General features: G+C 39.6%; 1 protein-coding gene and 2 long non-coding RNA genes across 5 annotated transcripts; all 3 read left to right on the forward strand.

Moving 5' to 3' along the window:
* The first annotated feature begins 1,742 nt into the window (after positions 1 to 1,742).
* On the forward strand, positions 1,743 to 3,836 carry LOC143414084 (uncharacterized). Its single transcript, XR_013094640.1, has 3 exons — positions 1,743 to 2,255; positions 2,372 to 2,475; positions 2,580 to 3,836. It is a non-coding gene; the product is annotated as an uncharacterized LOC143414084 (long non-coding RNA).
* Positions 3,837 to 6,957: 3,121 nt separating this feature from the next.
* LOC112435225 (uncharacterized) lies at positions 6,958 to 9,201 on the forward strand. The gene is made up of 2 exons (XR_003024483.2): positions 6,958 to 8,130; positions 8,559 to 9,201. It is a non-coding gene; the product is annotated as an uncharacterized LOC112435225 (long non-coding RNA).
* Positions 9,202 to 15,524: 6,323 nt separating this feature from the next.
* On the forward strand, positions 15,525 to 19,664 carry LOC143414057 (uncharacterized). Of its 3 annotated transcripts, none has more exons than XM_076877698.1 (4): positions 15,525 to 16,442; positions 17,971 to 18,085; positions 18,202 to 18,305; positions 18,410 to 19,664. In XM_076877698.1, the coding sequence occupies exons 1-3, from the start codon at positions 15,546 to 15,548 to the stop codon at positions 18,258 to 18,260; spliced, it is 1,071 nt and encodes a 356-aa protein (XP_076733813.1). In that variant the 5' UTR covers positions 15,525 to 15,545; the 3' UTR covers positions 18,261 to 18,305; positions 18,410 to 19,664. The 3 variants fall into 3 exon arrangements, 2 of the variants coding, with proteins under 2 accessions (XP_076733813.1, XP_076733812.1); XR_013094622.1 differs by lacking the exon at positions 15,525 to 16,442 and adding an exon at positions 17,584 to 17,802 and having other exon boundaries at positions 17,969 to 18,085; XM_076877697.1 differs by having other exon boundaries at positions 17,971 to 18,305.
* The last annotated feature ends 4,462 nt before the right edge of the window (positions 19,665 to 24,126 follow it).

The raw sequence follows: 24,126 nt of genomic DNA on the forward strand, positions 1-24,126 counted from the left end.
ATATGGAGGAGAAAAAAATATTCACCAACCCAGAAATCACTGCAGCGCTTGAGAACATGAGACAAGCCAACCTTGATGACATGATGCCTCTTCTACACGTGAGGCAAACACTGAGCAGGTCAGAGGTTTTCACCATTGTTCATCATAATACAGAGGGACTGCCAGCTCACATTAATGACATCAAAAGTCACCATGAATTGTGTCTAGCAGATGTTTTGTGCCTAACAGAAACACACCTGCGGGGCTCTTTTGTCGCAGAGAGTCTCCACTTGGAAAATTACAATTTGTTCAAACGCAACAGACACCTGTCCTACACAAACTTTCCCCAGATGGCAAACAGAAGTGGTGGTGGAGTTGCTGTTTATGTGAAAAGTGACATTCAAGTGCATGAAAAGCAGTACATTCATAATGTAACTGACCTTGAATTTCTGGCTTTAAAGGTTGAAGCACCAGTCAGTGCTCTGATTGCAGTTGTATACAGACCTCCAGACTACACTCTGAGGCCATTCCTGAAAAACCTGGTAAGCCTATTAGACTCATTGGAGATCATGGACTGTCATCCCATCATAGTTTGTGGTGATTTTAATGAGAATGTTTTATCCAGTGCAAACAAACCAATCCTGGAGCTGTTTGAGTCTAGGGGATACGCACAGGTCATCACTGCCCCTACCACAGAGAAGAACACACTGCTTGACCTAATTTTCATTTCTCAGTCAGATCGATGTCTCCATTCTGGAGTCATGAAGACATACCATAGTTACCATGACCCAGTATACTGTGTATTGTCCTGTGATGATTCATGATCTAGATCTTTGAATACAGTAAGTAATATCTATATTTTTGAATGACTTAAGAAAGTAGAGCGATATTTAAAAGTTGACGCTCTGCATTGCAGTATAATGGTTGAATTGTTTACATAAAATACAATTACATGAATTAAGTCATGATATCAGTAAAAGATGACAATTTTATTTATCACAGAAAATCTAAAATTCACTAACAGTAACCTATAAATGTCAGAAAAATCAAATATAGCAGTTTAAAATGAATAGTGTAGGCATATCCTCTCTGCAGCCAGGCTTCAACATCCTGCCAGGCTGCCCCAGTCTCACTGTGGCTGGGAGGGAGGGAGGGTGGACCAGAGGATTGCCTACACAACACATAAATGTTCAACAGCTTCTTCATTGTTTCTGAGAGAACAATAATGACTAAAGGTTGCTTTTTAAAAAAACAAACAAACAAACAAACAAACAAACCTAATTACAGCAATAATGACAGTTAAGCCACTTTATGTGTGCCTCTATTTTGAAATACTATTTACAAAAATGTTATTATTTTGGTTTGTTATAAACTTTAAACTTTTTCAAAAGTATACGATTATATTTTTGGACAAATCTTTCGATGAAACATACATTTTTATGAGCTTTTATCATGTTTCTGGCCAGTGCAATCATCAGGGTGGGTCTGGGTTGATAACTGCACATTTCTGGCCAGAAATGTTTCAGCAGTGTTACATAAGTAGTACATATCGTTAGCTTCATAGCATAATTGCCTAAGTCATTTGACTAAGTCAATGACTTAGGCACTTATGCTATGAAGCTAACGATATGTAACACTTGCTTTCTGTTACCAGCTGATACCCTACATTTGTATAGACATTGGATGGTGTGAGGTTGGGGAGTTGAGCGGGGGGGGGGGGTTACAGTGGGAGCTGAGGGGGGGGGGTGTTAGGTTTCCTTTTTTCTTTTTCTTTTTTAAGAGAGACACAGTCCTCCTGTGTCTTCTCCAAGCTTCACATGTAAGATCCAACAGTGTGAAGCACATAGCAGCTAGAAACTGTAATGCCACAGATCAGAGAGGCTTCATCATCACCATCTTCATCGCCATACGATCAGAGCGTGAGACTTCACATCTGGAGCACAGGAGAGATTCTGTGATAAGTCCTCCTTCTAGCTTGTCCCACAAGCAGTCGGTGAGATTTACTCACAACAAAAAGGGTTAATGACATAATTTCCATGAAAACATGTATTCATTCTTTGTAAAGTGTTTAAATTGTGTTTTCACTTGACCTTAGGAGTGTTAGAGTGTATTGTAATGTCTGTACTCAGGTGTTTCCCTCTGTGATCCATCCCCATCAGAGCTGAGACACTCGGGACTGAACAGACTGCACAGTTTCTGTGACCGAGCCTCCAAAACACCTTCTTTGAAACCACTCATGATAGAAGGGCTTCATATTTGCAGCAGCACTACTACAGGTATTCAGTTTATTACAGGATGTGTTTGTTTCTTAGGACCAGCTCTGAGTGCACACTACCTAACATATACACCTTTCTGTTTATTACAAACCAACTACTCTGGATCATACGGCCAGTTGGCAGGAATGTTGCTGCAGGAAAACATCCCTGGAGATCACCATCATTGTCAGACTGACTGTGCCTCCTCTGTGCAGTGTCAAGATCCTCTCTAAATGAGTGTGTAAGTTAACATTTTCATTATTTTATTCCCTTTGACAAGACAAGTATCACTGATATTTACATTTACAACTACATATGTTCCCGTTTTCTGCTCTTCTTTTAAAGTCCTCAGCTATCCTGCTTCTGTGCTGCTTGCCACACATCAAACACTGGCCGGATGACAGGGAGGATCCACTCTGAAGTCACTGGACGTGATGAGGATCATATGGGACTTCATAGTTTCACAGAAACATTGTGCTCTGTGATTACAGGTTTTAAATGGATACAATGACTGCCTCTCTCTGATCAACAGGCTAAAGGATTGTTTTCATTGTTAGTGCTCTGTACAATGTATGCTTATTTAATATTTCATCACAGAGCAAACCTTTATTTATTTAACTTTTTTTTTTATTTTGTTTTAATGTTGAATTAACTGTGGGGATTTTTTTAAGTGGGCACTTGGGATGTCATATGACCAGAAATGTGGTAACTGGAATTCAACAGTATGGAAGAAAAAATCTGCTGAGAACGAAACACATACAAAAACCCCCAAGAAAATTCAAATTCATTCCATGTAATCCAATCTAAAACATTTTAAACTGCTGAACAGCAACACAAACAGTGTTAAAAAACAGTGTTAACAGAATGATTATGATGATTTTGTACCAAAGTTTCAGGTCACATGGCACACCTAGTGTGTAGTGTGGGGTATCAGCTGGTAAGTATAGGTTTTTTCATATTTGTGTCCTTAGAGTTTAGATAGATAAAGCCTTGTGTATAATAATTAGTCATAACCACAACTCAAAGTCAGGGACTAACTAAATTTGGGACTTTGTGTCTGAGCCCAGGTTAAAACAATGTGTAAAAAAGCATTTAGTGGCATGGCTGAACAATGCTGTATTGATACTTATTTATCCATGTTCACAAAAAGGACTAATGTGTTTATTTGATTATTTGCATGTGTTAAACTGTGTCACCACCTTAGGCTTTCATTTGAGTTTACTCACAAATCTCTATACAGTTCTCTTTTACCACTGTGTGGACTCTGTTTACATTAAAACATAAAAAAGAATGAGTAATAAAAAGATGTGTAGACAGATCAGAAGATTAAGTAGACCGATAGAAACAGCTGTTCAGCCATGTTCTAAGAAACCAACACAATTTAAAGGTTCAGGATTGTGGTTTTAAAAGTTGAATTTTCATGTATTTCATATGTTGCTCATTATTTTTTATTTAGTTATTTAATTTAGTTATTTTTCTTTATTCTACCAGTCCTTTTCAGAAAGAAGCTGTAAAATATGACTTAAGATTTTTATGTTATTTTCTATGACATACAAAACAAATTGATGTATGTAATACTATTAAACATGATATACACATGTGTATATGTCTGAAAAACATCATGCTGTATATTAAAGTTTGTATTTTCTGCAGAATGTTTGTTCATCTTTTAAGTTCATTTCAATTAGAAGAATATGAACTTTTAATATTCATTCAGAGGTTTTCTGACTCTAAATTTTCTTTTGTCATTACTCATCTTTTTATTATTTACATTTTAAACATGCTTAGCTTTTTCCAACTTCTTCTGTGTGAACATCAGCTTTCAAAAGTTCTGCACTTTTATTTTCAGGTTAAAAATTCTGTATTTTCCAGCTCATTCAGATTTTTAACTTAACATTCAGCAATTAATTCATTTCAGTGCATACATTCAGATTCAAGCATTCACACTGCAGTTTCTTCAGAAAATGCACTTTCTAGTTATTATTATATTTTATCTATTCCGTACGTTTTTTGTACTCCTACTCCTTCAAAACCGTTCAACTTAGAAAAACCATTCAAACACCATTAGATTCCTATTCTTTTGGACATGACTGCTTCTACTTTTCTCATTTTTAACATTTATATTTTTAATTTTATTCAACTTTATTCAACAAAAATTTCCCATGTATTTCAATGGGGAGACCCTTCAAATTCTCATTCAACTTACTCATTTTTAAACTCCTACTACTTCCACATACGTTGACATAGAGCCACCATTCAAACTTTAAAACGAAGACAAGACATTCAACTATTCAACTTGTATTTATCTTTTCAATATCTATTATACTTTTTCTTCAGTTCCAGTTTAAGTTTCATGATGTTTTTTCACCCGTTTCAGAGTTTATAATGGGTGTGTATGGGACGGAATGTTGGGGCTAGAGTGAGGCAGCTCAACTGCTAGAGTGAGAGGAGCAAAAAAATTAATCTTAAAATCTTTTTTAAAACTGCTGCTGTGTCCGCAGCGTTTGCTCTACAGGTATGATTTTACCCTCAAAACGTAGCCATGGCTGTCCTCTTTCATCCAATGTGTTTACTATTGTCCTAGGTGTTATGGTTCTTTCATAAATGTCACCAATGCACAGCCTCCTCCCTCCAACTCTTCCATAGACTCTAATGTTAAAATGGCTCAGAAGGTTCGTTTGAAAATCAGAAGAGCATGGTGTCTTTCCACTGTCACCACGTCCATATAATAAGCTCCACAGGCATGAAAACTGAGAATTAGGTAGACTAGACATTGCTGTCGCTCACGGTGAAAGAATTTTGTCAATACGACTTTTACTTTTCATTTGGGAGCGATTTGTTTGGGCCTGACTTTTCTGTTCATTTTAAGCAGCAAAAGTGAGGTGCATGTCTGTGTCCGTGTGTATGGAGCCCTTGGGTGCGGTCACTATAGCAACTAGGCTCACACCTGCCTGCTTAACGAGCTCTCTCTCTCACTCTGCCAAGATTCATCTTAAACACTTCTCTTTCAACTGCTGCTGTGTCCACAGTGTTAAAGCCATCATTTTACCCTCAAAACGTCGCCATCGTTGTTCTTTTTCCAACATCTTGTCTTTCAAAGCTCAGAGATGTAAACTTTTTAAACTGTGTGGGTCCAAGTGGAGGGATCACATTTTAGTCATTCAGTGATTCAAAGAATATGACCTTTTAATATTCTTTCAGATGTTTTCTGACTCTAAATGTTCTTTTCTCATTTCTTAGGTTTTTCTAATTTACAATTAAAACATTTTCAGCTTTTTTCCAACTTCTTCTTCTGTGTAACCTTCAGCTTTTAGCAGTTCAGCACTGTTGTTTTCAGGTTAAATTCAGGTTGTTTTTTTTTTTTTTTTATCTCATTCAAAATTTTTAACTCAAAATTCAGCAATTAATTCATTTCAGTCCATACATTCAGATTCAAGCATTCACACTGCAGTTTCTTCAGAAAATGCACTTTCTAGTTATTATATTTTATCTATTCCGTACGTTTTTTGTAATCCTACTCCTTCAAAACCGTTCAACTTAGAAAAACCATTCAAACACCGTTAGATTCCTATTCTTTTGGACAACACTGCTTCTATTTTTCTCATTTTTAACATTTATATTTTTAATTTTATTCAACTTTATTCAACAAAAATTTCCCATGTATTTCAATGGGGAGACCCTTCAAATTCTCATTCAATTTACTCATTTTTAAACTCTTACTACTTCCACATACATTGACATAGAGCCACCATTCAAACTTTAAAACGAAGACAAGACATTCAACTATTCAACTTGTATTTATCTTTTCAATATCTATTATACTTTTTCTTCAGTTCCAGTTTAAGTTTCATGATGTTTTTTCACCCGTTTCAGAGTTTATAATGGGTGTGTATGGGACGGAATGTTGGGGCTAGAGTGAGACAGCTCAACTGCTAGAGTGAGAGGAGCAAAAAAATTAATCTTAAAATCTTTTTTAAAACTGCTGCTGTGTCCACAGCGTTTGCTCTACAGGTATGATTTTACCCTCAAAACGTAGCCATCGCTGTCCTCTTTCATCCAATGTGTTTACTATTGTACTAGGTGTTATGGTTCTTTCATAAATGTCACCAATGCGCAGCCTCCTCCCTCCAACTCTTCCATAGACTCTAATGTTAAAAGGGCTCAGAAGGTTCGTTTGAAAATCAGAAGAGTATGGTGTCTTTCCACTGTCACCACGTCCATATAATAAACTCCACAGGCATGAAAACTGAGAATTCAGTAGACTAGAAGCTGCTGTCGCTCACGGTGAAAGAATTTTGTCAATACGACTTTTACTTTTCATTTGGGAACGATTTGTTTCGGCCTGACTTTTCTGTTCATTTTAAGCAGCAAAAGTGAGGTGCATGTCTGTGTCGTGTGTATGGAGCCATTGTCACTATAGCAACCAGGCTCACACCTGCCTGCTTAACGAGCTCTCTCTCACTCTGCCAAGGTTAAACCTAAAAATGTTAGATTGTAGTAAGATTAACTTTTTCAAAAGTACAATAAGACAGATTTGACAGGGTTTTGCCACAGATTAATAGTTTGTCACTAGTTAGTATATGCCAACTAAGTAGAGCATTGTGATTGGCACAAAGGTTTTTCAGATCTGGGCAGTTGGAGTCAGTTGATGATTTCAAAATCATCAACTGACTGGATAATTAAAGCTCTCAGCATCTATCGGTCTGTAGTTAATTTTCCCACCTTTTAACTAACGTTTAACTAACCTAATCTCATTTAATGTCTCTGTTTATAGTCTGTATAGTTTATCTCCCCACGAATACACTCAAAGTAGTCTTAAAATAAAACCCACAAAACAGTTCAAGATTTAATACTTTTTATTTGCTCATTTAATGCCAGTTGCCCTGTTTTTCTGTATGTCACTCATTCGCTTATACTTGGGCAAAAAGGACCAATTTTTACACTAGTATAGTGTATTTTTTCCCTCTATCTCTCTATGTCTGTCACACACAGAGACCAACACACAGACATGTATATGCTCATTATTGCTGTTCAAACTGATGATCAAATTTCCAAGCACCACCTGAACGCCTCATCTGTTTTTAACCTATCACTGGACCAACTGTCGTCATTCCGCTTTGCTCTCTGCTGTGGTAAGTACAGTACACTCAGTACTGCAGTGTTTTATTTTTATGATGGAAAAAATACATGTTTGACATTTAAACTCACATATCAAGTCCAACAGAGTTAAAAACAATTCAAAGAAGAAAGAAAGAAAAAAGAATAACCTTCGCTATCATTTATATACGTTTATTACGTTTTGCTGTTAGCAGCAGTGCTAACGCTAGCTTCAATGCTAATGCTAGCAACAATGCTAACGCTAGCTATAGTGCTAACACTAGCCTTAGCAGTTGTTAACTGACAAAAATAATATTCCTGTGATATTTCTTGCCGGTCAGTGAGACAAAAGTAAGAAATTAGCTTTATTATTGCCATTGTGGCTCAGTTTTAACAGTAAGAGTGCTAGCGCTAGCAGCATTGCTAACGCTAGCTGCAATGCTAACGCTAGCTGCAATGCTAACGCTAGCTGCAATGCTAACGCTAGCTGCAATGCTAACACTAACTGAAGTGCTAATGCTAGCCGGAATGCTAGCGCTAGCAGCAATGCTAAGGCTAGTAACAGTCTAACAGTAGCCTTACATAAGTGGCAATACTTCAGTTAATTAGTTTGAATTGTAAAATGACTGCTGTATCAGTTGGTGTGCTATATTACTCTATAATTACCCTGCTGACTAGAAGTTCAGTGTATCATGTCGTGTGGGCTTTGTATTTCTGTTAGTCTGATAACACTGTACAGACAACTAACGTATTATTTCTCGTTTCTTTCAGGAACCTGACTGACACTGTGCTTTGCCTGGTAGGTGTGCACATACTGTAAGAGAAGTAGACCAAAATAAAAAAATAATATGACTAATATAAGCTGTAAAGTGATGGGTTCAAACTTTGTGCTAGACCTTTTAAACACAATTTTATAATAAATACACATAAGTGCAGCTTAACAATTGGGCTAAAATATTTTTTTCGTACATTTTTGTAGTCATACTACATGTGATTAATTAATGATTCACTCAATCATATTTGTATTTAAAAATATTATTGCTGAATTTAATTAAATATTTATTATTTTAAAAAGTGCCCAATTATGCAACTTTTTGCACATGGCAGCCGACAACAGTTTAGCTTGAATATTTGTTTTGTCCTTTTGCAGTAGTCACATTTAGTTCATACAATTACCATGTGATATAATTTTAATAAAATTATTATTTTTTCTTGTTTTTTGTTCAGAGTGTGTAGAAGAAGAAGAACAAGGACCAGATCTCCAGTCTTCTCTCTCACATCCCAACCCCCCAACCCCTCTATCCTCTGTCCTGCTCCACCTATTGTCTCTGCCTTCTTTCCATCTGTATTTCACTCTGTGGTTTGTGAGAAATTTTGCCAAACCAACAATCCTTTTGCGGTTTGATTTAAAGCCGTGTCTCTCCTGCTCTGTCTGTTCTCTCTGCTAAATTTTCTCTCTACCTGTTTTTCACTCTTTGGCTTGCTGCTGAAAAATGCACAAGCCAATAAAACAATAAAGAGTGCATATTTTGCCTCAACCTATGAACAAACTGAACAAACAAAGAAAAATCTGCGGTTTGATTTAAAGCCGTGTCTCTCCTGCTCTGTCTGTTCTCACTGCTAAATTTTCTCTCTACCTGTTTTTCACTCTTGGCTTGCTGCTGAAAAACGCCAAGCCATTAAAGCAATAAAGAGTGCATATATTGCCTCTACCTGAGAACAAACTGAACAAACAAAGAAAACTAATTCACGGTTTGACTGTGATTTCCCAGCCGTGTCTCTCCTGCTCTGCCTGTTCTCTCTTCTAAATTTTCTCTCTACCTGTTTTTCACTCTTGGCTTGCTGCTGAAAAATGCCAAGCCAATAAAGAGAGTGCATAATATTCTCTCAACTGAAGAACAAACTGTCAAACGAAAGACAACTGTTTAAGACAAATAAAAACTGAAATATAAAAACAAAGACAACATCTCCTGGTGTGTGCCACTCTTATCTTGTGAACAATTTTTCTAAAGACTAAGAAACACTTGCAGGTGTGTGAAAATGCCAAGGAAGCAGAAAAAGTCACAAGCTGCAAAACAACGCTGGAAAAAGTTTCATGAGTTTCACAGTGTACCAACATGTGAACAAGCTGAGTTTGATTTTCCTCAGAGCTCTGCAGAAGACAGTGTGTCTACAAAGACCAATTCTGACAGTGTCAAACAGGCAGGTCAACATGTTCCTGCACATGTACAACAGGTATCTTATGCTGATGCTGTAAAGAGTGGACTGCAGCATGAATTTAATGAACAACATGAGGTGTTATGTGACCCACAGGTGGGTTATGCTGATTTTTTGAAAAGAGGCTGTCACAGTGATGTGGCAGGACCATCTCATGCAGAAAGACTGAACCTTGAAAACCAGCCCTCTGTTATACATGTCTGTGCATCTCGCAGCCAGGCTCATCCTAAATATGGAGACTCCAGAAACAAGCAGTGCACATGTAACTCACTCACATTTCTTGCTTTCCTTCATGAGAATGAAAACATGACTACAGCTGACCTAAATCTGGTCTTGGATAAAGGTGATGTGATGTACAAAGAGGCCAAGAAAAGATTTCCTAAAAATATTCATTTGGCAACCGATGAGCTGCCAGACAAAGTTGATGCTCGCAGGTCTATGTATGATGTCGACATGACACAGCCTTCCCGGTATGGGACATTTGAAGAACCTCCAGAGGAGGCAGTAGATACCTTTCTCAGCTTAGAAGCAGGACTGAGCTGCCTGTTGTCAGATGTGCAGTATGCCTTACTGATTATGAGTGGATTGTGTATCGCAGTGTTCAGATCCACATCAGGCAAATATGGTTTCTTTGACCCACACTCCAGAACACCCAGTGGTCTTCCTCTACTACTACAGTCACGTAATCGTGGTACAGCTGTGATGCTGAAATTCACACTCCTCAGTGACATGATTAAGAGGCTCCAAGATTCTTATGAAATGATGGAGATATCACCCTCTTGTAACTATGAACTGAAGCCTGTGCAGTTCTACAGTATGAGCACAGTCAACCTGAGTGATACTATCACAGACACAGTCTGCAGACCAACAGCTGCCACTGCTGTGGCACCTACTCACTCTGATACAACTGTTGATGAAGCAAACTCCTCTACTCCAAGGAGAAACACAACCACTGATCCGACTGAAAATATCTTTTGTCAAATGTCCATTTGTACGCCACTGGTGAAACAAAAAGAAGTCCACGTGACTCAGTTCACATCATATGAAGATCAGAATGAACCTCCTAATATACCAACTGAAGAACTATGCAGTGAATTAAGTTTCCTTCCATCAAGTGATGCTTTTTCATGTCAATCAAATGCTGCCAAAACAAATGTTGCTGCCTGTGACCTTTCTGATATAGTTTTACAAAAACTGAAAAAAGTTAATAAACAACAAAGGCACAAAATGAAAAGAAGATTAATGGCATCAGAGAAACCCAGAAACCAGAGAAAAGAAAACCAAAAAAGGAAAGAACAACAAAAGTACGCTTCAAATAAAGATTACAAAGAAAAGAAAAAATCTTGCACAAGCGAGACATATAAAAACAATCCTGAAGTTAGACAAAAACAACAACAGTATATGAAAAGACGTTACTGTGAAAATGATGAATTCAGAAAGAAACAAAAACAATATGTTAAAAAACGTTTTTCTGAGAATGCTACAGTTAGAAAGAAACAACAACAATATATTAAAAGACGCTACTGTGAGAACGATGAATTCAGAAAGAAACAACAACAATATATTAAAAGACGCTACTGTGACAATGCTGAATTTAGACAAAAACAAAAAAACTATATCACTAAAAGGTATCAAGAAAACCCTGAATTCAGAGAGAGACAGAGATCTCGAGTGACTCAGCGTTATGCACGTGATAACGCATTCAGAGTAAGACACAGACAACTAATGAAACAACTAATGCGAGACAGGTATCAAAGTAATCTTGCATTCAGGATTATGCACAACATGAGATGTGCAATGAAAATAAAAAGGAAATACAGATGGGTGAACAGACAAACCCAAGAGAGTGACAACAGTGTGATCAACGAGGCCATATCTGTGTTCAAATCACAAATCAAAGCTGGACCATCATACCCATGTACTGTATGCTTCAAGGCTTCATTTCCAAACCAAGTGCGACCCTGCACAAGGTCAAAGTATGTCAAAAACCCACATGTGGTTGCAACATGTTTGACTGGAAGATTTGTTCATGTTTGTGATGAAAACTGCAGAAATGAGCAGTGCAATGTTCCCGATGAGAGAAAGAGAGAGTGGATTTGTCACACCTGCCACGATCATCTTAAAAATGGATCCATGCCAGCACTTGCTGTTGCCAATAAACTGGATCTTGCTGATACTCCACCTGAACTGTCTGATCTCAACATACTGGAGAGACATCTCATAGCCAAGTGCATACCATTTGCCAAGATCATTCCTCTTCCCAAAGGCAGACAAAGAGCAATTAGAGGAAATGTGGTCTGTGTCCCATCCGAGGTACAGGAAACTGTTGAAGCATTGCCTCGATTGAGAATTAATTCTCAGGTCATGAGAATAAAACTGAAGAGACGCTTGTCTTACAAAGGTCATCAGCTGTTTCAGACTGTAAGCTGGTCTAAACTTGTGCAAGCACTGCATAAACTCAAGCAGATTCATCCACAGTATAAGGATGTGAGCATCAGAGATGATGCTGAGCTGTGTGATCCAACTCTTCCTGATGAAGATGATGAGGATGATGATGATGAAAACATGAATGAGGACGATTATGATGAGGCTGATTTAATGGAAATTGACAGCTGTGAGAAAAATGCACTGAGTGAAGCACAAAATATAAATGAACAGGACATTGACATGTTACCCTGTGATGGTGAACAATCGCATGAACAGATGAGAGATGATTCAGAGCAAGCAGATGGACTGACTAATGGTGGTTTTGCACTCGAGTCCTGTTTGCAGCCCCCTGATGTGGCTGAGGAGATATTATGTTTCAGTGAAGGAATCTACTCTGTTGCTCCTGCAGAGAGAAACAATCCAATAAGTTTTTTCAAAACACCTAAACTGGAGGCCATGGCCTTCCCTGTGCAGTTTCCTACAGGCCAAAACACACTTGATGAAAGAAGGCTGATCAAAGTATCCCCCAGTGGGTATTTCAAATCAAGACTTTTCTGCATTGATGATCGTTTTGCCAAAGACACAAACTATTTATTCTTTGCACAGTTTGTGACTGAAATACACTTGGCTACATCCAGCATGACAGTACAGTTAAGGAAGGCAAAGCCTCTGACCAGAGATGGTAGAAAAATAACCTCAGGCATGTTACAAGATAAACATGAGGTGGAGAAACTGGTGCGAAATAAAGATGCAGTGAGATTCATGCAGCCTCTGAGAGGAACCCCAGCCTATTGGGAGAAAACAACAAGAGATCTTTTTGCCATGATCAGACAGTTGGGAACTCCCACGTTCTTTTGCACATTTTCAGCTGCTGAAATGCGCTGGCCTGAAGTGATCGAGGCAATAACAAGGCAGCAAGGTGAACAAGTGAATTTTGAAGGACTCGACTGGTCAGCAAAGTGTGACATCCTGAGAAGCAATCCTGTCACAACAATGCGCATGTTTGACAAGAGAGTTGAAGCATTATTCAGAGATTTACTCTTATCTCCCGCAGAGCCACTTGGCAAAGTCATTGACTACTTTTACAGAGTTGAGTTTCAGCACAGAGGAAGCCCACACATACACTGCCTCCTGTGGGTAGAAGGTGCTCCTGTGTTTGAGGAGGATGATGAGCAAACTGTTCTTGATTTTATAAACAAATACATCACAGCTCAGCTGCCTGATCCACATAAACAACCTGAACTGTACAAAAAAGTAACAGAAGTGCAAAAACACAGTAAGAACCACACAAAGACGTGCTTTAGGAGTTTAAGCTCCGGGTGCCGTTTTGGTTTTCCCAAACCACCCTGCAATGAGACAATGATCACAAGACCCAGTGAGGATGATGCACTGGAAGTAGAAACGGCAAAGAACAAGCTCAGACCACTGAACCAGCTGCTGAATGAACCTGAAACTGCTTCCATGAGTTTAGAGCAGCTCTTGGAAAGATGCAAGTTGACACATGCAGAATATGAGAGATACCTGAATAAAATGAACATGAGGAGTACGATCATACTAAAGCGTGATCCAAAAGACTCTTGGATAAACGGCTATAATCCACATCTGCTTGAAGCCTGGAACAGTAATATCGACATAAGCTTTGTTTTAGATGCTTTTGGTGCTGCAAATTATTTAATGAAATATATATCAAAAAAAGAGGGCGGGCTATCTGAGTACCTGAAAACTGTCATTGAGAACTCCCATAAGGACAGTGTAAATGAGTGCGATGAAATGAGAGCCGTCATGCAGGCATATTCAAAGAAGCGAGAGATCAGTGCACAGGAGTGTGTTGCTCGTGCATGTGGTCTTCACATGAAGCAATGCTCACGTGCTGTAATATTCATTCCAACTGATGATAATCCTGTGAAAATGAGTCGTCCCCTGTCAGTTCTGGACAACACAACACCTGAGTCTTCCAATGTTTGGATGACATCTTTGAATGACAAATACAAAGCCAGACCTGAAACACCAGAGTATGAGGAGATGTGCATGGCAGACTTTGCTGCTACTTGCAGGATTGTCTATGGCCAACAGAAAAAAGGTAAAGATGTTTTGCCCCTTCTCAATGAGATGGGGTTTGTGCAAAGGCGCAAAAACAATAAGCCTGCTATCATCAGATTTCACCGCTGCTCACAAGAAAAACATCCAGAGCAATATTACGGAAGACTGCTTAAACTGTACCTTCCTCATCGTTCAGACCACGAACTGAAAACACCATCGTTGCCATCCTATCAGGCTTTCTATGGTGCTGGCTGTGTACAGCTACCAGGTACTGACCATCTTGAGTACGTGCAACACATTGTCAAAAGAAACAGAGAAAAATATGAGAAAAACAGTGAGGAGATCGAGAGCGCTGTTGAGGAATATGAGCAGAACAGAGGTGTGACTGACGAATGGTGTAATCTGGCACCTGAATCAGATCTCGTAAGGTTGCCACTTGTCGAACAAGAAAGAGAGCGAGACAATGAAAATGAACAGGAAGATGTGCCCGACTACAGCCGTCAGGCTGATGCTTCAACAGAAGTCAGAGCCATCAGGGAACCCCCTGCTATTGATCCCACATTGTTACGTCAGATGTTTCAGAATCTGAACAAGAAGCAAGCCTGCATATTTTATGCAGTTAGAGACTGGTGCATTAAAAGAGTCTGTGCTCTAAATCCAGAGCAGTTTTTCTTTTATATTAATGGTGGTGCTGGAACAGGAAAATCACATCTTATCAAATGCATCTACTCAGAAGCATCTAAGATACTGAGCAAAGTGCCCAGATATGCAGACGACGTTGACATATCAAAACCCACTGTCCTGTTAACTGCTTTCACTGGGACTGCAGCTTTTAACATTTCTGGAACAACACTGCATTCTCTTCTCAAGCTGCCTAGAAGCTTAAAACCTCCCATTCAGGGACTTGGCAATCAGCTGGATGAAGTCAGATCAGAACTTTTGAATGCTGAAATAATCGTCATTGACGAAGTGTCTATGGTGTCAAGACATCTGTTTGCATATGTAGATGCAAGACTCAAACAGATCAAAGGGACTCGGAGACCCTTTGGAGGCATGTCAGTCATTGCTGTCGGAGACTTCTATCAGCTACCCCCAGTGCGACAGTCTAAACCTCTCTGTGTGCACGACCCGTCCGAGATCGACCTGTGGCGGGAGCATTTTCAGATGATCACTCTGACTGAGATTATGCGTCAGAAAGATGATGTTGTCTTTGCTGAGATGCTGAACAGAATTCGTGTAAAAGGAAAGTTGGATGAGCTTTGCGAAGCAGATAGAGATTTGTTGTTACAGGCCATAACTGAACCAGCCCATTGTCCGACTGATGCATTGCACATTTTTGCAACTAATAAAGAAGTGGATGCACACAACTCTTCAACACTGGCTCTGCTCCACACTCATATCATTGACATCCATGCAGATGATTATAGAAAAGATCCTAGAACTGGCAGAATGGCACTTCAAGACAGACCATTGAAAGGAGGTAAAAATGAGTTACCAGACACACTGAAAGTTGCAGAAGGAGCTCGTGTCATGCTCACCAGAAACATTGACATACAAAATGGTTTGGTTAATGGAGCTTTTGGAAAACTACTTAGAGTAGTTCACTCTGAAAACGACCAACACATCATCAAACTTGGACTTAAAATGGATAATGAGACATCTGGAAAGAATAACCGCACACCAGCAGACGACATGGTGTACATTGAGAGAGCAGAGGAGAATCTGAAGCAGAAAGGAGTGGTACGAAGACAGTTCCCAGTGAAGCTGGCCTTTGCATGTACAATACATAAGGTACAGGGTATGACAACTACATCAGCTGTTGTCTCTCTTAAGAGCATTTTTGAGCCCGGCATGGCCTACGTAGCTGTCAGTAGAGTGACGTCTCTCAGTGGACTGTATCTTCTTGATATGGAGGAGAAAAAAATATTCACCAACCCAGAAATCACTGCAGCACTTGAGAACATGAGACAAGCCAACCTTGATGACATGATGCCTCTTCTACACGTGAGACAAACCCTCAGCAGGTCAGAGGTTTTCACCATTGTTCATCATAATACAGAGGGACTGCCAGCTCACATTAATGACATCAAAAGTCACCATGAATTGTGTCTAGCAGATGTTTTGTGCCTAACAGAAACACACCTGCGGGGCTCTTTTGTCGCAGAGAGTCTCCACTTGGAAAATTACAATTTGTTCAAACGCAACAGACACCTGTCCTACACAAACTTTCCCCAAATGGCAAACAGAAGTGGTGGTGGAGTTGCTGTTTATGTGAAAAGTGACATTCAAGTGCATGAAAAACAGTACATCCATAATGTAACTGACCTTGAATTTCTGGCTTTAAAGGTTGAAGCACCAGTCAGTGCTCTGATTGCAGTTGTATACAGACCTCCAGACTACACTCTGAGGCCATTCCTGAAAAACCTGGTAAGCCTATTAGACTCATTGGAGATCATGGACTGTCATCCCATCATAGTTTGTGGTGATTTTAATGAGAATGTTTTATCCAGTGCAAACAAACCAATCATGGAGTTGTTTGAGTCTAGGGGATACGCACAGGTCATCACTGCCCCTACCACAGAGAAGAACACACTGCTTGACCTAATTTTCATTTCTCAGCCAGATCGATGTCTCCATTCTGGAGTCTTGAAGACCTACCATAGTTACCATGACCCAGTATACTGTGTATTGTCCTGTGATGATTCATGATCTAGATCTTTGAATACAGTAAGTAATTTCTATATTTTTGAATGACTTAAGAAAGTAGAGCGATATTTAAAAGTTGACGCTCTGCATTGCAGTATAATGGTTGAATTGTTTACATAAAATACAATTACATGAATTAAGTAATGATCAGTAAAAGATGACAATTTTATTTATCACAGAAAATCTAAAATTCACTAACAGTAACCTATAAATGTCAGAAAAATCAAATATAGCAGTTTAAAATGAATAGTGTAGGCATATCCTCTCTGCAGCCAGGCTTCAACATCCTGCCAGGCTGCCCCAGTCTCACCGTGGCTGGGAGGGAGGGAGGGTGGACCAGAGGATTGCCTACACAACACATAAATGTTCAACAGCTTCTTCATTGTTTCTGAGAGAACAATAATGACTAAAGGTTGCTTTTTAAAAAAACAAACACAAACAAACAAACAAACCTAATTACAGCAATAATGACAGTTAAGCCACTTTATGTGTGCCTCTATTTTGAAATACTATTTACAAAAATGTTATTATTTTGGTTTGTTATAAACTTTAAACTTTTTCAAAAGTATACGATTATATTTTTGGACAAATCTTTCGATGAAACATACATTTTTATGAGCTTTTATCATGTTTCGGCCAGTGCAATCATCAGGGTGGGTCTGGGTTGATAACTGCACATTTCTGGCCAGAAATGTTTCAGCAGTGTTACATAAGTAGTACATATGTAACACTTGCTTTCTGTTACCAGCTGATACCCTACATTTGTATAGACATTGGATGGTGTGAGGTTGGGGAGTTGAGGGGGGGGTTTACGGTGGGAGCTGAGGGGGGGGGGGGGGGTGTTAGGTTTCCCTTTTTCTTTTTTAAGAGAGACACAGTCCTCCTGTGTCTTCTCCAAGCTTCACATGTAAGATCCAACAGTGTGAAGCACATAGCAGCTAGAAACTGTAATGCCACAGATCAGAGAGGCTTCATCATCACCATCTTCATCGCCGTACGATCAGAGCGTGAGACTTCACATCTGGAGCACAGGAGACATTCTGTGATAAGTCCTCCTTCTAGCTTGTCCCACAAGCAGTCGGTGAGATTTACTCACAACAAAAAGGGTTAATGACATAATTTCCATGAAAACATGTATTCATTCTTTGTAAAGTGTTTAAATTGTGTTTTCACTTGACCTTAGGAGTGTTAGAGTGTATTGTAATGTCTGTACTCAGGTGTTTCCCTCTGTGATCCATCCCCATCAGAGCTGAGACACTCAGGACTGAACAGACTGCACAGTTTCTGTGACCGAGCCTCCAAAACACCTTCTTTGAAACCACTCATGATAGAAGGGCTTCATATTTGCAGCAGCACTACTACAGGTATTCAGTTTATTACAGGATGTGTTTGTTTCTTAGGACCAGCTCTGAGTGCACACTACCTAACATATACACCTTTCTGTTCATTACAAACCAACTACTCTGGATCATATGGCCAGTTGGCAGGAATGTTGCTGCAGGAAAACATCCCTGGAGATCACCATCATTGTCAGACTGACTGTGCCTCCTCTGTGCAGTGTCAAGATCCTCTCTAAATGAGTGTGTAAGTTAACATTTTCATTATTTTATTCCCTTTGACAAGACAAGTATCACTGATATTTACATTTACAACTACATATGTTCCCGTTTTCTGCTCTTCTTTTAAAGTCCTCAGCTATCCTGCTTCTGTGCTGCTTGCCACACATCAAACACTGGCCGGATGACAGGGAGGATCCACTCTGAAGTCACTGGACGTGATGAGGATCATATGGGACTTCATAGTTTCACAGAAACATTGTGCTCTGTGATTACAGGTTTTAAATGGACATAATGACTGCCTCTCTCTGATCAACAGGCTAAAGGATTGTTTTCATTGTTAGTGCTCTGTACAATGTATGCTTATTTAATATTTCATCACAGAGCAAACCTTTATTTATTTAACATTTTTTTATTTTGTTTTAATGTTGAATTAACTGTAGGGATTTTTTTAAGTGGGCACTTGGGATGTCATATGACCAGAAATGTGGTAACTGGAATTCAACGTTATGGAAGAAAAAATCTGCTGAGAACGAAACACACACAAAACCCCCCAAGAAAATTCAAATTCATTCCATGTAATCCAATCTAAAACATTTTAAACTGCTGAACAGCAACACAAACAGCGTTAAAAAACAGTGTTAACAGAATGATTATGATGATTTTGTACCAAAGTTTCAGGTCACATGGCACACCTAGTGTGTAGTGTGGGGTATCAGCTGGTAAGTATAGGTTTTTTCATATTTGTGTCCTTAGAGTTTAGATAGATAAAGCCTTGTGTATAATAATTAGTCATAACCACAACTCAAAGTCAGGGACTAACTAAATTTGGGACTTTGTGTCTGAGCCCAGGTTAAAACAATGTGTAAAAAAGCCTTTAGTGGCATGGCTGAACAATGCTGTATTGATACTTATTTATCCATGTTCACAAAAAGGACTAATGTGTTTATTTGATTATTTGCATGTGTTAAACTGTGTCACCACCTTAGGCTTTCATTTGAGTTTACTCACAAATCTCTATACAGTTCTCTTTTACCACTGTGTGGACTCTGTTTACATTAAAACATAAAAAAGAATGAGTAATAAAAAGATGTGTAGACAGATCAGAAGATTAAGTAGACCGATAGAAACAGCTGTTCAGCCATGTTCTAAGAAACCAACACAATTTAAAGGTTCAGGATTGTGGTTTTAAAAGTTGAATTTTCATGTATTTCATATGTTGCTCATTATTTTTTATTTAGTTATTTAATTTAGTTATTTTTCTTTATTCTACCAGTCCTTTTCAGAAAGAAGCTGTAAAATATGACTTAAGATTTTTATGTTATTTTCTATGACATACAAAACAAATTGATGTATGTAATACTATTAAACATGATATACACATGTGTATATGTCTGAAAAACATCATGCTGTATATTAAAGTTTGTATTTTCTGCAGAATGTTTGTTCATCTTTTAAGTTCATTTCAATTAGAAGAATATGAACTTTTAATATTCATTCAGAGGTTTTCTGACTCTAAATTTTCTTTTGTCATTACTCATCTTTTTATTATTTACATTTTAAACATGCTTAGCTTTTTCCAACTTCTTCTGTGTGAACATCAGCTTTCAAAAGTTCTGCACTTTTATTTTCAGGTTAAAAATTCTGTATTTTCCAGCTCATTCAGATTTTTAACTTAACATTCAGCAATTAATTCATTTCAGTGCATACATTCAGATTCAAGCATTCACACTGCAGTTTCTTCAGAAAATGCACTTTCTAGTTGTTTTTGAAATGGCTTTATCACTTGTACATAACTGGCAGTTGGACCTAGAATAAAAACTGTCCTTTTGTAAGTTAATAAAATCTGTTTGTTTTTTTTAATTAAATTAAAATAGGTCATAGTATTGATGCATTCTTGGTTCAACAGTCTCGCGTAGAGCCCCCAGGATCACTGTAGAATATGTTGTATCTGCTGCTGTTCTCTTCCATTAATTTCAGGTTCACAGGTGAGCCCAGTGATTCTCTGTCTTTCCTCAGAGAATGGCCCCCGAGCGTTTATTTATGAGACACTTTTTATGCTCTGTGCTAATGGCAGTCATGCGTGGGCACAATAAACCATCTCATTAAAATCCTGCCTTCAAGGGTGTAGCCATATGCGGCCTCTGTTGCGCAGGGTTGCAAGTTCAGAGGCCTCGACCATATCAGCTGGGATTTAGTGGAGACCCAGAAAACACGAAGATCGGAAAGTGGGAAGTCTTTCCCTAGAGCCTGGCAGCTTCACAGGTTTGCAGTGGTAATGACTTCCCTGACATGTGGATGGATGCAGAGATGTATTGGTTTCAACCACAAATGCTTGCCTCCTCATCCCTGAGCTCTGCAGTGCTCAGGAGGGAGACAGAGGAAGAGAGACATATGAAAAGACAGCCATCAAAAGGAGGGCATCACACCGCACTGTTTGCTGATTGCAGTATGCACACCAGCACGCCAAATCATACTGCAGTGAATAAGTGTGGAGGCCTCGGTATGGAGCGGTTTAAAGTAAACAAACACCACTCCCCTCTAGCAGAATCTGCCGGGGGCTATGTAAACCTGGGATGTGTGCCAGCAGCTCTCCTCTATGTCCACAGTTGACTTCTGCTATATTCAAATAACCCAGGTAGTCTCCTCTTGAGAGTGAATTGAAAAGCATGCACAAGCATTTGTTATGCAGATGCTGTTATTGTATGTACAATCCTGCTCAGCTAATTACAGAAATATAGCTGATATGCTGTCTAGAAGCCACAAAACTGGCCTGCTGTTGAGCAGTTGTCCTTAAGGTTTGAAGATAAGCCCCTGGCTTAGCCCACTGCAAGTAAGAATTGGCCAATTCCATATTTCATGAGGCTGACAGGTACATACCGATCTAATTTTGTCCTTGGAGACAGTCACAAGGCCCCACACGCGATTTATCTGCAGGTCACCCACAGTGCTCCATAGAGGAGATGGATGAAGTGATAACAGATGACGGTCTATGAAACACCAGCAGCCTGACTTATGAGTACACTTGTCGATAAAGTCCTCCACAGGCTACGCTACAGCATGTTGTAGGAGCGGGTTAGTGACCGTGAACAGCCATAACTGACCGTGAACGCCTGCATCAAGATGGAAGAAGCCCCCTTTTTAAAGACAGATGGCGCTTGGGCCTGATTTATTCCCCACTGTAGTGAAGTGGGTGGTCATATTTGAACTGCTTGTCAAGAAAATTGGATGCGATGACATGGAAACGTGGGGTGCACATTTGAGTGTAATAAACTTTTTTTTTTCTTCTTGCATTTGCAAGAAAGTTGCAAAGCCTTGTAATAATGATGCAATTGAGTGTCACGCTTCAGCAGAAACATGCATTCTCTGAAATGAAGGTACATATTTGTAATGGCCACGATGGAACACTTCCATCTGTTCTGCCTCATGCAAAAATGCACCAGGACATGTGCCAAGTAAAAAGTGTCATCCAGTATGAGCTGGCTCCCGATGACTCGAGTGTTATCACGTCATGCGCCTCTCACAGCACTCAAGTCTGAACAGCATTCTGGAGTCAAATACTCTCTGTTAAAGTGGGGCTCAGCAGTGTGAGTTTACCCCTGGTTACTGACCACTTTGATTTCCTTGAAACCTACAACAAAACTGTGGTCAATCAATACAGCCTAATGCAAGGTGAAGAAAATCAATTTGTTCTCAATTACACTGCAATCACAGCATCCCATCCACTCCCTGCTCAAAGAGTTTCATTACCAAAGAGAATGGGATTATTGTAATTAAATTATTTGAACAAATATAGCACTGTAAAAATGTCCTCGTAGGTGGTCCAGCTTTAGTTTCAACCAGATTGCAACACCTTTTAAGCTTTATAGGTTCTCTAATTAAATAAGGCCACTTATCATTCAACAATTTTATGGACTATATGCATCAGTTTCATGAGACAAACTCAGAGGAAACAGATTCGCCTAAAGAGAGGATAATAACACCTGTTAAATCAGGATTAGCCCTCTAATCTTTTTTTTAACTGACCAAGGATGGTCCTCTTTGCTTAAAAGCACCCCCACCCACCCACCCACACAGGCCACATTGCCACCTAGCAGACAAAAGGAGGAACGCAAGGGTTTAATAATTTTTAGTCTTTATGTGGAAATATCCTCTTAGTTGCAGAATAAAAATAAAACAGTTCTTTTCATTCGAAATGTGGAAACCATCACATTTGTAACTGAAGAATATTAAAATAAATCTCTTTGAAGCACCGTCTCTCTTTTTTGCAATCAGGGGAATTCCCCTTCAGGGATTGTATGGGTGTACTAATTATGTATCATGAAAAGATCAAGTGGGCAATATGACAAATGACTTGTTGCCCACTTTCTTTGAGTCACCAGTGTGACCAGTGGCAACTGTGGATGGGAGGGTGGACCAGAGCTGCTCACCCTTGAGGACAACATTGTTACCTTTTCCAGTTCATCAGTGGTGGCTGCCCTGGGGAAACAGTCGATAACCAGTGTTTGGGCACTTAGTCACTGTTGTCAGATGTCAGATACAGGAGATTAGACCTCACTCGGCTGCACATGGCTGACAAATCATCGGGATTGGTTGCAGGCGAAAGTGCCGCTTGTGTACCGCTGCAGGTGGCTGGCAAGGTGGAGGGCAGGAGGTTGGTCAGATGATAAATAAAAGTGTTGCTGATCGTTAGCATCCAAATTACCGCTGGCTTCAGAGCTTTATTGTAGGGCCACAGGGAAACACAATGCATAACCCAGCGGGGCACAAACAAGCACGAAAACCACAAAACACCCAATCATCTATTCAGCTCAGTGCTAAAACTATTAATGTAAAAAAATGACAGCCAACAATTGATTGGATCCTCGCTGTTTTTTTATTACAACTCCACTAATGCATATTCTTTAATTACCAATGGGTCAAGGACTATGTTTAATGTGACAAGGACTGTCATGGCAACATGCCTACTCAAAATTATTATCCAACTCTGCAGCATTTCCTAGCTCTAAAAGGCTTTTTAGCATCTTTCACCTCTTTGTTTTGTCGTCCTGGGACCACAACTCTGTAGCTTCCATCCACAGCAGGAAACCTTTGTCAGCATGCCTTGAGAAGCCCACTCTGTGGCATTACACAGCTAATGGAAAGAAGGTCAGTGTCTAAGCTTACTATGTGAACTTCAAACATGATGTCACGAGGCCGAGTGGCCTGTACTGAACAGGACTCAGGTGCAGGAACCCAGAGAAGAGACAGCAGATGATGTAACAATTATTTATTAGGCTTAAGTGCAAGAAACGTAGCAAGGACAAAAAAAAACAAAACAAAAAAACAATAAGACGTTGACAGGAGTTTGACGCGGCGTGGGCTGGGAAACGTGTCTAGGGCGAGGGAACGGGGCCTGAGATGCAGAGTGGAGCTGAGCAGGGAATAGTCACATTGCAGTAGGGGACATAGAGTGTTGAGAGGGGGGATGAAGAGAATCCAGGGGAGGCTGAGTGGCGTGGAAAGGCTGACCTGAGATCCAGGGCTTCAGATGGAGTGTGATGGCAGGAGGGCAGGCAGGTGAGGCACAGAGAGAGTTTCAAAATGATTGCTTGGTATCCTGAGTCCAGAGGTGGAGCGTGAGCCAAGGTGAATCCAGCAACTACAGCACAAGAAAGTCTTGTTAACAAGCTAAATCACAGCAAGAACTTGACGTATAAGGGTCTGTTACCAACATGGGTTAATGATGAACTGGCAGTGAATGAACATCAACGTGTGGCTTAAATCCCTCTGACTTGATTGCCTGAAATAGGCTCCAGGCTTGCACGAGCTGGAGGAGTTGGCCCTGCCCAGGGGCGGATCCCAGGTAA

The sequence above is a fragment of the Maylandia zebra genome, linkage group LG19, assembly GCF_041146795.1.
Source record: "Maylandia zebra isolate NMK-2024a linkage group LG19, Mzebra_GT3a, whole genome shotgun sequence".
Taxonomy (NCBI): Eukaryota; Metazoa; Chordata; class Actinopteri; order Cichliformes; family Cichlidae; genus Maylandia; species Maylandia zebra.

Bases quoted from the DNA above. Each gene is read 5' to 3' on its own strand.
- LOC143414057 (XM_076877697.1), top strand. From the start codon at position 15,546: ATGCTCACCAGAAACATTGACATACAAAATGGTTTGGTTAATGGAGCT. The intron at 16,443-17,970 runs GTAAGCCTATTA...TCCCCATCAGAG, and splicing joins GGCCATTCCTGAAAAACCTG to CTGAGACACTCAGGACTGAA.